This window comes from Drosophila grimshawi, unplaced genomic scaffold (assembly GCF_018153295.1).
Source record: "Drosophila grimshawi isolate 15287-2541.00 unplaced genomic scaffold, ASM1815329v1 contig_1377, whole genome shotgun sequence".
In the NCBI taxonomy this organism is placed as follows: domain Eukaryota; kingdom Metazoa; phylum Arthropoda; class Insecta; order Diptera; family Drosophilidae; genus Drosophila; species Drosophila grimshawi.
Window position 1 is genome coordinate 3,239,421 of NW_025062900.1, and position 14,957 is coordinate 3,254,377.

The 14,957-nt window shown below is 36.6% G+C and overlaps 1 protein-coding gene across 1 annotated transcript in view; it reads left to right on the top strand.

Moving 5' to 3' along the window:
* LOC6562838 (neural-cadherin) overlaps positions 1 to 14,957 on the top strand; it is a 148,209-nt gene that overhangs the window by 118,387 nt on the left and 14,865 nt on the right. The window contains exons 13-17 of the mRNA XM_043214450.1: positions 6,660 to 6,803; positions 6,900 to 7,015; positions 7,588 to 7,752; positions 10,001 to 10,138; positions 12,806 to 14,129. Coding sequence (XP_043070385.1) covers positions 6,660 to 6,803; positions 6,900 to 7,015; positions 7,588 to 7,752; positions 10,001 to 10,138; positions 12,806 to 14,129 — 1,887 coding nt within the window. The remainder of the gene's footprint in view (positions 1 to 6,659; positions 6,804 to 6,899; positions 7,016 to 7,587; positions 7,753 to 10,000; positions 10,139 to 12,805; positions 14,130 to 14,957) is intronic.

Genomic DNA, 14,957 nt, shown 5'->3' on the forward strand with positions numbered 1-14,957 from the left:
CGTAGAAGCAGGCAGAAAGGCAGGCAGCAGGCAGCAGGTGCCCCTCATTTGGTTCGTGTCCCCGCTGATGATCGAGCACTTTATTCGATTTCGAAACCTTTTACGCTTCACAAATTCTCGGACCAAATCAACGGACTATTAAATGACAGCCAATTGAGTAAACTGCACACACATTGCTCCCCATCCTCCTAGAAAAAAAGCAACTGCCTCACAAAGTTGTGTTCAACTCAATTTACTGACCCGCTCCATTTATTATTCCGACTGCTGGTTAAGCAGTTGCAAAACGCGCCATAAACAAGTCAAGTGCAGTGCAGACCAAAGTGTTTTTTTTTTTCGACTGTAGTCCAAAAATGTAATGGCCATTTGTTAATTGTGCGACAGCAGCAAGAACAAAACATTAGCAGCTATTTTTGTGCTTGGTTTAAACATGTTCTGCAGACAGTGTTGACATGCTCTACGATTTTATTCTGCGCAACGTCCATTAACACTGGACACTCTTGTTTCTGGTTGTTGTTGTTGCTGTTGCCGTTGCCGTTGCTGGCTTCAAATTGTGAAGTGAGCTCTTAACAGCAATTGGGCGTGTTTAAATGTGCAGCCTTCAAAGTATATATTTGAAAATAACTTGTATTTGAGTCGAGTAACCTTCTACCAAAAAGAAAGAACAATGAAAATAGAAAGTAAATGTTCACGGACACTTAAGCTTGAATCACTCTATTTTGTTGACTTTGTTCTCTTTGAGAATTCCGCCTGGAATTCTTGATCTTTATTTGTGAATAATTTTAATTGTTCTACTTATCTGTATTACAAATATTTCTAAAGAACATTGTGGCTTAAAATCAGTTGCTTTTACTTTAGAAAAGTATTTATTCACATATTAAAACAACATTGAGAGTCTCTATTCAAGAGTTTTTCAATCTAAATATCGATTCTTGGTTTATCTTTGCTTTTAAATCTAGCAAACACATACATTATACATACTATTTAACCTGAAAAGTATTTCTTGTGCTGTCTTTTAATGTGTGTGTTTTAATTGCCAAGTTTTAATTAAAATGTCGTCACATGGCTTCACTAAAATTTAGTTCTGTTGGCTTGCCATAAATTTCATTCCGAATGGAATCAAATATTTGCCAACAGAGAGAGAGAGAGAGAGAAACATATCATATAATATCACGCATACGTCAGCTAGGCCCAAATGCAGTCGTGAATATTGTCAAGCTGCTAACTAAATATGCATAATTCTGGCTGGATAAGAAACCAAATGCAAATTGGATTCCAAAAGTTTTTGTTTGTGCAACGCTTTTATAAATAATTACAGAATGTGCTTAAAATGTAAATATGATCAGGTGAATAAAGCTTTGCAAGTTTCGCAAAACTTCGACTTACATTCATGTTTATGAATACATATTATACTTTTAGTATGCATTAAGCTCTGCTGCCAATCTGCAGCTGACTTACTTGGCCATCTATTTTTTTCTGTTAATTTACCTTAAATCTATTCTGTTTGCACCTTAACGAAACTTAATATGCGAAAAGGAATAAAGGATTAACTTTTCCACACAGAATAACCAAATTTAATGTGGCTTTTAATGTTTCTTAATTAGCAGCAAACTTGGGATTTTCACTTTTTTCACTGCAACTTTTAATTAAGGTGCCACGCCTCCACTCCTCCACTCCTCATGTGCCCTTTGTGCATTACGCGTCATGCCATGCATTATTATTTACACAAAATGCAATAAATTTTCTCTCTGTTTCTGTTTGTTGTTATTTTTCTGCGTCTGCTGTCGCAAATACTTTTCATTAAAATCGACCTACAGCATTTTTCCCTTTACTGACTTTATTACATCAAAATTCAATTTATTTACACACACACAAAAACACACAGACACACACACTCACACACAAACACACATATAGAAGAATGTAAATATGAAGCTGTTTTTATGACCAATTTTTCTGAGGGCAAAAATAGCAAAAATGTTGTTTTCGTATTTATCGAAAGTTGACATTTAAGCTGTGAAAATTTCATGGTGCATGTTATTTGTAGGCGCATGCCACATACCACATGCCGCGAAAGGCAATTGAGTTCTCTGACATGAAAGCGAATCAAATTTTATTAGTTTTTATGACGAAATAATTAAAAAAAAGAATCTCTAAAAAAAGAGAGCTTGCCCAGCTGATATCCTGTACACAAGTGTAGCTAATGCAACCTAGAATAAATACTTGTTACATAAATATGCACAACTTCATTATACCCTATTTATGCATTTATAAAGGATTCTGGGTTTTAAATCGAAATAAATATTATAGTATATGCCATTATATTTTATGTTTATGTTTTTAACATAGTTGCAAGCGATGCAAAAACACGTTAAAAGCTTTAATGCACGACTAGCACATACTCTCTATATATATTTTATATATATGTTATTGATATAAAGAAAAATCCCACTGCTTAATGGTCTTGAATAGCGCAAGTGATATTTATATTAACATTTGCTGACTGTGGCCAGCTTAACGTATCCACTTGGCTATAATAAGTAGGTGAGAGGGGTATAAATGAAATCCCCAGTTGAGCTGGGCGCTTTGTTACTGATTTGCGAGTTGTGTGCACTGTTTATTCTTTGCTGCTGCCAGTGCTGCAAAACGAAACGAAACCCTTGAGTGTAGCAGCAACAGCAGCAGCATCATCTCAATGGGGGGCGAGCCAAAAGTCTTTTGTATTGCCATAAAAATTGACATTGAAGCAATTTCGAGTGGAGTGTCAGAAATGAATGCATGTGACTGTGTGTGAGTGTGAGTATGTGTAATGTGTGTGTGTGTGTGTGAGTGTGGTTGTGGCAGTCAGGTCTGAGCGAGTGGCAAAATCAAAGTCAACTTTATCACTTACTTAGCTTACATAAAATGTGTCACAGCTGTGTCTCTATGTAACTCTCTCTCTCTCTCTCTCTCTGTGTGTATGCCTACCATTGTGTGTGTGCCCAAATAAATAGTGCTCCATTTGCCCAGTTGTCATCTTTAGTTGCTACGCTTTGCTGCACATGCCACACACACCGCTTCTCCTTCCCTTCTATGAGTCACAATATTTATGCGCTACTTTTTCGCGTATGCACGCACGCATATCAATATACTCACACATACACACACGCAGGTATATATATATATATATGTATACATAAATATATGTCAAAATCGCAGATGCCATATTTTTTGCACGCTTTATGTAACAATTTTTGCGCGCTACTCAATTATTTATACGCCGCATGTTATACTCTCATTTGTCTGAGCACTTCTAAAGTTGCTCAAACCCAAATTTTGCAAGTTAATATTAAACTGTGCATGTTAAATAAATATTAGTTTCTGCAGCTTAAATGTGCTTTAACCGTTTCCATATTTAATATTTTTAATGCTCTAATAAATCTTAGATTTTGAATCTATAATTAAAATGTAATATTGTTGAGCAAAAATGTGGAACATATTTATAAAAATTCGAAATTAAAAAGTGATGAAGAGCAGCTGTTTCTTGGAACTACTAAATCATTCAACTCGAGACAACTTTCAACTGGCGATCCATCACTGTAATCATGTTGCATGTACTATGCAAATATTTACTTTTGATATTTATGTAAAGAGCATGTGTGCAACGACTATGGAATCAGAAATTTGCCGACTTATTTTGTTGGTTCGCTTTCGACAAAGTTTATCATCAAGTTTTGCACTCGACTGAACTTCAATATGATATTCAATAGTAGCGGGAGAGCAACAAGCTGTGGTATCAATATCTGTCCTATAGAAATAAATATGTTTAGATATATTTTGAATGGGTTTACTTTGGCAACTTCTGTGGCTGCAGCTTTAAGAACTAATTGGTAACTTGGCCTCGAAGCGATGTTGCATTTTACGACCGAATCTCAACATTTTACACATTGTGTGTGTTTTTGTGTTTCAGGAAATCACAACACGAATATAAAGGCTGCTGGCTAAAGGAAGCGGAAATGTGTTGGCCATTAATGGCGCTTAATGTGGCCGGGCCATAATAAAGTCAGCTAACTGCATGTCCAAATAGTAGATATCAAATGTTATGTGAGTGTGTGTGTGTGTGTGCGTGTATCTGTGTTGCAACAACTGCTTACTTGGCCAACTTGGCATCTAAATTGTTGCAAATGTTTTATTGCAATTCTTGAAAGTGTCCTTTTGCAGCGTTTGCTACTGTTTTGTGGCTGTGTTTGCTCGTAAAACTGCTTGCAAATGCATTTGTCGCTTGGCTGCCTCGTTGATTTTTTATGATTGCCAAGCCCTGCCACCTGCCCCCCTCTTTCTCTCTCTCTCTCTCTGCACGGCTCTGTCTGTGCGACAGCTGTTCAGAAATTTATGCAACATGCGAGGCGGCAACAATGTTGTGTTGCGGTCTTTTCCTTGCTGCAATAAAAAACTAGTTTTTGATTTTTGTGTGCATGCCATGTATGTGATTGTCATGTTTGCGGCTTTTGAGGCTTTCCTTTTTCTCTCTCGAACTTGAACAATTAAGAATTGTGTGTGCATTGCAAAAATATCCATATATATATAGAGATTCTCGCTCTTGCGGTTCGGCAATTAGTGAAATAAAAAAGGAAAATGATTGGCCATCAAAATGGAAAGTCAAGCGTTGAATTTGTTTTGCAGGTTGAAGCTGAAGTTGAAGTTTAAGCACTTTATAGTTTGAGCAAATTGGAAACTGTCTCCAACATGTTTGCGACCCTCGTCGAACAGTTTTAATTAGTTTATGTGCCAGCGACAGTTTCAAAGTCATTTAAATCAATTGACAGGATACGGCAAGGATACGGCAAGGATACGCCACTTGAACGTTTAAATATATATACAAATATATATATATATATATATTTGTATCAACTTCATGTAGCAGCCAGTAATGTTAATGGAATATCAACAAACAAATTTTTGTCACGTACGCTTGGATAATTTATGAATGAGCGCATTTTGCCAAAGCCATGCCAGCAAATTAATTGTTAATGGCGTTTAAAATCAGTCAGGTGTTTGATAAATTACCCCACAAGATTTATGACTCCGCAAATGGATTTTTAAAAGAAAAATATTTGTTCAAGTAGGGGAAACATCATCACGTATCTATATTCAAGAATTTTTCAATCTAAATATCGATTCTTGGTTTCTGTTTACTTTTAAATCTAGCAACCACATTATACACATTAGTCTGTTCTATTTCTTGGGCTGTCTTTTAATATGTATGCATTAATTGCCAAGTTTTAATTAAAATGTCGTCACATGGCTTCACTAAAATTCAGCATAGTTGGCAGATAGCAATGGCTTGCCATAAATTTCATTCCGAATGGGCTCAAATATTTGCAAAGTGCGAAACACAGAGAGAGCGAGAGAGAGAGAGAGAGAGAAAAATATAATATCCTATCATATAACGCATACGTCAGGTGGGCCAAAATGCAGTTGTGAGTATTGTCAAGCTGCTAACTAAATGTGAATAATTCTGGCTGGATAAGAAACTAAATGTCAAAGCCAAATGCAAATTAGAATGCAAAACATACACACCGAAAACATAACACACACAACTTGTGGCAGAGTCGTATGCTTGAGTATAAACTGATAACTTGACATCTTGTCACACACACACACACACACACACACACACACACACCTGTGGCTAATGTGTATAATATTTATGTAGATGTATCCTGAAATGTTTGGAGAATTTGCCTGGTCAAGTCTTGTCGCAGTGCTGAATTTATTTAATTAAAGCAATCCTTTTGTTATTACTGCTGCTGTTAATGCAACAATTATAAATGATTTATGTAATTTAGATGGCAGTTGACCGTGTTCGATTTCCCCTCTCCTCTCACCACTTGTCTGACCCACAAATGGAATGTCTTACTTGACTTTGTTTAGTTGCTTATTAAATTATTCATGCCTCAACTAATGCTGAGAGTTGAGTTGAGTTGCACATTGAGAGAAATATTTAATATAATTGGAAATATAAATATATTAAATTTAGAGACTGTATAAGCATTCCAAATATTTATTTCGAGAATACTATAATTGTTTATTAAATATTATAGAATTTGCCTTTCTTAGAATTTGGCTAGAGAACATTTTAACTGGAAATGCATTTCATTTGAAAAATTATTAAGCTTGAACCTTACACGCTTAGTTCTATTTAAAACTTAAGTCTTTAGTCGCCTCCTTTGTTTACTTTCTATTTGTCACCAGTTTGCAAACTTTAATACACAGCAATTGTCATCAAGATCACATAAATTACATCATCGCATAGTCAAAGGGAATTCCTTTTTTCGTTAGAGTTGTAAACAAGTGAAAGACACGAGGACTGCTTTAAAATATTTAATATGCAAAACGCATTTAAATGCTTGCCAGAAAAAGTCTCAAATAAAAATATAAAAAAGAAGGAAAAATCCAAATGTTTGTCGGCGTCACATTCTTGTTGTTGTCTGATAACTTTTTGAGCCCGCTGTTGAATGTGCCATGTATATATATATACATATCTTTTTCCTCCGTCTAGTACGTGATAATTACATACTTATAAAAAAAGAAAGAAATAGAAAAAAGTACCAAGCCTGTAATGTTGAAAATGAAACGAAAATGTAAGTGAATTATCAATGTTTGTATTTTTGTCGCTTTAGTCACCAAATTCATACGCATTGGCATCGCCGATAAGAACGATAATCCGCCCTATTTCGACAAATCGCTGTACGAGGCGGAAGTGGATGAGAACGAGGACATTCAGCACACAGTGCTCACTGTGACAGCCAAGGATCACGATGAGTGTAAGTAAACAAATACGCATATTTGCATGACTCTTTCCTTTGGCGTACTGTCGAATATTTATATAATATGCCATATTGCTAACAATTATTTTTTAGCCTCACGTATTCGCTATGAAATCACCAGCGGCAACATTGGCGGCGCTTTTGCGGTTAAAAATATGACGGGTGCCATTTATGTGGCCGGCGCTTTGGATTATGAAACGCGACGCAGGGTAAGCAATATTATTTTGTCCACTATTTTTCATTTAATTCCCAGCCATATTTAGAGAGATTTCACAACTGTTTGTGGTCGCATATATCCTATCCATATTTATGTTTAATATGCAGTCAAGTGTGAAGAATCCTTGTCAAACTGTTTTACATTAAGCAGTCGAACAAATGCGAGAAAGAGCTTGTGCAATCAGTTCAGCAATTGAATCTGCAAGCGAGATGTGACTATAAAATTCATTAAGAAAGTCGAATGCAAGTGCTTTTTGCCACTGAATTTGATTAGGTGCTGGTTCAGCTGCTGGCCGCGAGGCTAGTTAAATATTTAACAGTTCAAACCAGTTTAGCCACACGGTCTGCGAACAAAATGTGAAGGAAGAAATCAGCACAAAGTCTAATAGAAGAAAGTGCCGCGAAACATTAATTGAAATTCATTTTGAACAATTGGCTTGTATTGAAGTTGATTTTAATTGAATCGAATTGAATGCGAAATACATGAAATGCATACCAAATTGCAATCAATAGTTTTGTGCATGACATTTAATTAAACAATCAAACAAATAATTTGTTCGTTCAGTATGAGCTGCGTTTGGCCGCCTCCGATAATCTGAAGGAGAACTATACGACAGTCATCATCCATGTCAAGGATGTCAATGATAATCCGCCCGTGTTTGAGCGACCCACTTATCGCACCCAAATCACCGAAGAGGATGATCGCAATTTGCCCAAGCGAGTTTTGCAGGTCAACAACAATTCACAATCTTCAATGTCATCATTGTCTTGATTTTGATTTTTACCCTTACTCGAGTAGTGTTTTTTTCTTATCGTTTTGCTATTTCTTTTTTGCATATGTGTATATGAAGCATACGCCACGTTGCCCCTCCAATAAATACCATCCATAAATTGTCCTTTTCTTAGCTTTGTATTGCATGTCCATTCAAGTTTTGCTCGAGTTTGAATTGCACATCAGAAAACGAAAGAAATTATAATTTATTACGTATTTAATTAGTTAGCAATAAAATAGTCAACTGCTTTTTATCATAAATAAAACAAAAGATCAATAAGCAAATTTTTTTGATTAAAGCCATTTCAATTTCGTTGAAACAAAGCAAATATTTATTTATATTATTCATATTAGCTTAAGGCTTAAATACTTCATTTTTGTTTTCTACACGTATAATTTTGTCGTCTAAATTATTATTGGTTTTCAATATCTAAAGTTATTTGCTTGAGGATTTAAATTGTAAAAGTATATTAAAGTTATAAAGCAATAATATGGCAATAAACAAATATAAATACACTATAATAAACCGGCAACAAATGAACTAATAGTCAATTTAAAAATACAGTCACGAACAATGAAAATCATATGTATTTATATTGATAAGTCAAGAAGGACGTGCATCCAATTATAAATTGTGTACTAAAAACCAGAGAATAATTGAATAGGTCAATAAAAATTGGAATTGTGAATCAACTGCTGTCGGTAATTAAAATACACAGTTAATAAATGGGCACAAAATGAATACAAACATGTGTAAAAACCATCTGCGAAGGACATTTGTACATTCAAGTTCAACTTGTGCTTTATGGCAAACAATATTTTAATTTTATTTATAATTTATGTATTATTTCTTATTTACATTTGTTATGTTTGCTTTTTTTTCTTGTTTTTCTTTTGGTTGTATTTTTTTACTGGCTTTATTTATTGTCACGATTTGTGGTTGAACGAGATAGTACGAGTTGAAATTGGTCGCCTCGGACAGTTTAAACGAGAATCAAACAACAATTGTGATTAGTGTGCGAGATGTCAACGATTTGCCGCCAGTGTTTCCCCAAACATTGTACGAGCGCAGCCTCAACGAGGAAATGTCGACGCCCTTCACCATAATGCAGGTCGCTATACACATATATATATATCATTTGACCTATTCTACATATCGTATGTACATATATAACACACAAGTGTGTGCATAACAATAGCTGGCAGTGCTCATATAACAATTAATTTAACATGACAAAGAACAAAACCTCATCGTAATCGGTATTTCGCTCTCATGTAAATTATGTGTAAAAAAATATAAGCAATAACACACTCTGATATAGTACTTATGTATATATATAGTTAATATAATGAATATTCCCATTTGGTGTAAGGTGTACAAATTAAATTTCATTGAAACGAAACGAAATGAAAAATGAGAGAAAATCTCATTGACAAATATGATTGTTATTAAGGTCAATATCCAATTCAATTATTTTTAACCATTAATGTTTGTACTTCTTACGAGAAGCGTTAAAGCCTCTCAAATCGCCAAGCACATTTTCATAATTTTCTGTTTTATTTCATAATTAATTTTAATCAAAAAACAAGAGTTAAATATGATTTTCATTAATGTGAAAGCTTTATTTGCATAATTCGCATTGTGCCTTTGTAGTTTGGCTGTGGTTACGAATGTAATTGCATGCATAAATATTTTGAGCACTTTGACAATTTAATTACACACACACTGTGTTGCTAATTAAATTCAAAGTGTTATTTAATATTTAATGCGGCAAATTTGTATGCTTAAATCTTTTGCACGATTTCGCAGTTTCAGTTTTCAGTGGTTTCTATCTGCTTGTGGTTAACTAACATTTACTAGTAACTAATTTAATTAGAGTAAATACATAAATGCACTGTGAATTGTATTTAAGCCCATCCCCAATAAAATCAATAACCAAAGTGTTGGCATTTAATATTTGTTCAAATCACAAAATCCAAACTAACAAAGTAAAATATTTTGAAAATATTCCAACAAGCTGTGCAGCGACTTAAGAGCTTAGCCCCTGCATATATATATTTTTTATTTATTGCATGCACTCCAATCTGCCAGTATTTTATAGTTTTGATTTCTCATAAATAAAGCAACAAAACTAATATCGAATATATATTTTTATACATTTCTGCTCGCACTGCACTGCAATGGATTGGATTGGATGGAAAACAGGTGACAGCCACCGATGGCGACAAGGACCGTCCACAGAATATTGTTTATTTCCTAACTGGTCAAGGCATCGATCCCGATAATCCAGCCAATAGCAAATTCGACATTAATCGCACAACAGGCGAAATATTTGTGCTAAAGGTAAGTAAAACAAAAGCAGGATATGAAAATAAGTTACAAAATACATAAAATTTAAATCAACACAATAAACTGCAATTTAAGCGTTAACAACAAACTGTCACCAAAACCACAAGCATGTGTGACGGAAAAATAAATAAATATAAAAATTATAAAAAGCAAGTGACCATGTTAATGCCGAGTGTGGGCGACTAAAAGACACCCTGTAAACAGCTGTAAAATGCCTTAATGAGGCTGATTTTTGGGTGCAAGTTGGTAGCCAGTTATTTAAAAGATATTCCCAACTTAAAATTGCAACACGGGGTATTGGACAATTAAGACCTGCTTAAAAAATAAATTCGACTGCCGTCACATTTTCATACAGCTGATGCTGTGGCCAGCGGCAAATGAAAATGATTGCGAAATATGCTCACTGATTAAAGATCCATCAATGCATACTTAATACCCCGAGGCAGCTGCAGCAGTGGCAGCAACAACAGCAGCAGCCAGGGCAGCTCCTACTTAATGCCAACCGCAAATCCAACCCAACTCAAAGTGCGAAACTCATTATTTAACATTTAAGTTTGGTCGGTGAACAGTTTTATTTATTTATTTTATTTTTATTATGTTTTTTTATGTTTTTTGCAATCACTTTGACTCAATGCGAAAATGGTCAATGCATTGATTTATGAAGTTTTTGCTTTCTTTACTTTCTGTTTTCTTTTTTTAATTGGTTGCGTCGTGCTTGAAGTGTCTCAAGTGCTGTAATAATTAATAAAGTTTTGCGCAAGTCAATTAACTCAAGTGAGTTTTAAACGTAATAATGAGCGACTGCCAAGCGGTGGTCTTGAGCAAGTGTGTGTCATTAAAAAGGTAGTGTTTTTGAGGTGCAATTCATGAAAAGTGTTTGCTGCTTCAAACAATTGCTAAACAGCATTCAAAAAAGCAAATCTCGAAATCTTTACAGCTGCTTTAACAGCTGTGGTCGCTTAACATAACAATGTTAGCGCTATGTTAAGAGCTCTGCTAATAAATTGGCAATTTACATTTAATAAATTTTCAATTGTTTTTTAAATTGTTTTTAAAAATAATTGGCAACGCTCAGCTTAAAACTTGTGTAAAATCATAGAGCCATGGGAGCTCAAATGAAATTCCCATAAGCGCCACAAAAGCAGCCAATGCTAAGCCAGCAAAAACATGATTATATCTGTATATATATATTTTTTGTTGTCGGTTTTCGACCATTAGGAAAAGTAAATTGTATCAAAAATACACAGTTAAAAGCACAAAAAAACTTTTGTGGTTAAAATAATAATGACGAGAGAGAAAGAGGAGAATGTTGAATATGCAGCACAAAATGGAAGAAAAAAAAATAAAATAGCGCCAAAGGAATACAAACAAATACTATTCACACACACACACACACACACACACAGACTCACACACACTTTCGTAACTGAACTAATCCCTTAAATTGAATATGTTATAGCATTGCTGTCAAATTTGTCATGCAAATTAAAGCGATGACGACGCATGCGAATATTTTTACAATCTGTTATTGTTTTTTTTTTTTTTTTGTAGATTTTCCTCCCATTTCATTTTTCACGACTAATCCAATGTCAGCGCGTTGGAAAAGCTGTTTCTGTCTCTCTGTTTCTGGCTCAGCCTGCATGTTCTGTCCTTCTGTCCTTCCGCTATTGTTGTATTTGTTACGTTATGCGCTGTGCGGGGCTGTCAAGTCAGAAAGAGGGTTTGGCGGGGGTTCTGGGATTGTCTGGTTAAGGGTTGGGATGCGTTGGGGTTTTTTTTAGTGGGCATGTCGCATGTGGGTTGTCCGTATCCAGGATGCGTAACAACAGCAGAGCAGATACAAAGTGCTGATTAAAATCGGTATTTTTTTTTCCTTTTGCCAGTGCTTGTTATTATAAAGGTGGTCTCCCCAGGTGAATGCTGAAGTTAAGGGCTGGGGTTGGTTGGGTAATGGTTTGTCGGGTTTGTTTCGAGCTTTACATCACATCACTCAAGCTTTTGGTTCTCTGCTTCTCGTTCTGTATGCATATCAAAGTCAAAATCAGCACCGGGGACCTCGCCTGCCACTGGCGACCCACAGAGCTCTGCTCTGCTCAGCTCAGCTGGGCGGGCTGGCTGGCTGGCATTGTGAATGGATAATTTTACACACACACCAACATACACAGATACACACCGATATGGTGATTTCACTCTAGAGTTTCGTTGAGTTGCACTTGTGTGTTTTCATTGGATTGCAAGCCATGTGACTGGAGAGGCAGTGGCAGTGACTTGCGGGGCAGGCAGGCAATGTTTTCACTGATGTTAATCGGTTTTGTGGTTATGACAGCCAAAATTACACAATAGCCACAACACACACAACACACACACACATTGGCACAGCTCTCGAGTTGCCCAATTTTTTAATGAGCGCAGAAGCATATGTCAAATAAAAAATAAATCAATTTTTTACTTATTGGAAATATTTTGAAAAATATATTAAGTGTCTAATCATAATTTGGGATGATATAATTAGAGTACCAGCTTGAATAATTTAACTGTCTTAACAACTATATTTAATTGAATTATTTACATGGTTTCTCCAACTATTAAAACCCAGTCAAAGCTTGGCCTTTTCCATTCACTGTCTAACTCACTGCTTTCCATTTGCTGTCCCCTTTACAGCCGCTGGATCGCGATCAACCGAATGGACGACCACAGTGGCGCTTCACTGTATTCGCCCAGGATGAGGGAGGCGAGGGTCTTGTCGGCTATGCGGATGTGCAGGTCAATCTGAAGGATATCAACGATAATGCGCCCATTTTCCCGCAAGGCGTCTACTTTGGCAATGTGACAGAGAATGGCACCGCCGGCATGGTGGTAATGACCATGACTGCTGTGGACTACGATGATCCCAATGAGGGTTCAAATGCACGACTCGTCTACTCAATTGAGAAGAATGTGATTGAGGAGGAGACGGGTTCGCCAATATTCGAAATTGAACCGGATACGGGTGTGATTAAGACGGCGGTTTGTTGTTTGGATCGGGAACGTACGCCGGATTATTCGATACAGGTGGTTGCCATGGATGGCGGGGGGTTAAAGGGCACGGGCACGGCGTCTATACGTGTCAAGGATATTAATGACATGCCGCCGCAGTTCACCAAGGACGAATGGTTCACCGAGGTGGACGAAACGGATGGCACCGCCCTGCCCGAAATGCCCATACTCACTGTGACCGTCCACGACGAGGACGAGACGAATAAGTTCCAGTACAAAGTTATCGATAACAGCGGCTATGGCGCCGATAAGTTTACCATGGTGCGCAACAATGATGGCACTGGTTCGCTCAAGATTGTGCAACCCCTGGACTATGAGGATCAGTTGCAGAGCAACGGTTTCCGCTTCCGCATCCAAGTGAACGATAAGGGCGAGGACAACGATAACGATAAGTATCATGTGGCCTACTCGTGGGTCGTCGTCAAGCTGCGCGATATCAACGATAACAAGCCGCACTTTGAGCGCGCCAACGTTGAGGTCTCTGTATTTGAGGACACCAAAGTGGGCACCGAATTGGAGAAGTTCAAGGCCACCGATCCAGATCAGGGCGGCAAGAGCAAGGTCAGCTACTCGATAGATCGCTCCTCGGATCGTCAGCGACAGTTTGCCATCAATCAGAATGGTTCCGTGACCATTCAACGCTCCCTCGATCGTGAAGTGGTGCCCCGCCATCAAGTCAAGATTTTGGCCATCGATGATGGCTCTCCACCAAAGACGGCGACGGCAACCCTAACGGTTATCGTCCAGGATATTAATGATAATGCACCCAAGTTCTTGAAGGACTACAGACCAGTGTTGCCCGAACATGTGCCACCAAGGAAAGTCGTCGAAATTCTCGCCACAGACGATGATGATCGCTCCAAGAGCAATGGACCACCCTTCCAGTTCCGTTTGGATCCCAGTGCCGATGATATTATACGCGCCTCCTTCAAGGTCGAACAGGATCAAAGTGAGTACACAAAATGGAATTTTAACTATTGAAGATTATTTCTTTTACTATAAAAATGATGGTTTGACAAGGTTTTCAATATGTAATATTAATGAGCAGCTCAAACTATGATTAACTACACTGTTGTCTGGAAATCTGTTCATTTTGAAGAAAGCTTAGGCCAATCCTTGCCAGACACTTTCTGGGGCACCATTTGTACATGAATCTCGAGCTAAAATCTAGTTTCAAAATTTAGAAGCAGTTTAAATCTGGAGATTTTTGAATATCAGAGAAATTTTGACAGAATACTTTCCGTTCATAGAAACACTGTTTGAAATTGTAAAATGTATATGATTTTCGACTCGGAATTACGCTCCAAGCTTCATTCAATTCAGAGTTAATCTAGACGTCAAGCCATAATAAAAACAATTGATTTACTTTTGACCAACTAACAGCTGTGGAAAGTGATGACCTATTATTAAAAGCACTTTTTGAGGGTACAATTTTAACAAGATTTTCGAGTCAAGCCATGATGACATTTGACCAATTTATAAAAGCAATTTCGTTCATTCATTTTGACGTCTTTAACCACTTTTGTCCATTTCGTTGCTGAACTCAAAACTGTTGACCGCAACTCAACTAAAATGTATATTTTAAGAAATATATTTGGTTTTCTCACATGCGAATATATTTAAAGCATTTGAACCATTTGCTTAGCCATTTGCCACAGTTGCTCAACAAATTGCGGCACATACAGTATCTGAAACGATGGTCTCAGGCGATTTGACCCAAGTTTGCAAATTGCATTGGAACCAGAACGAAACACAAAAAAAAAAAAAATAGAAAAAA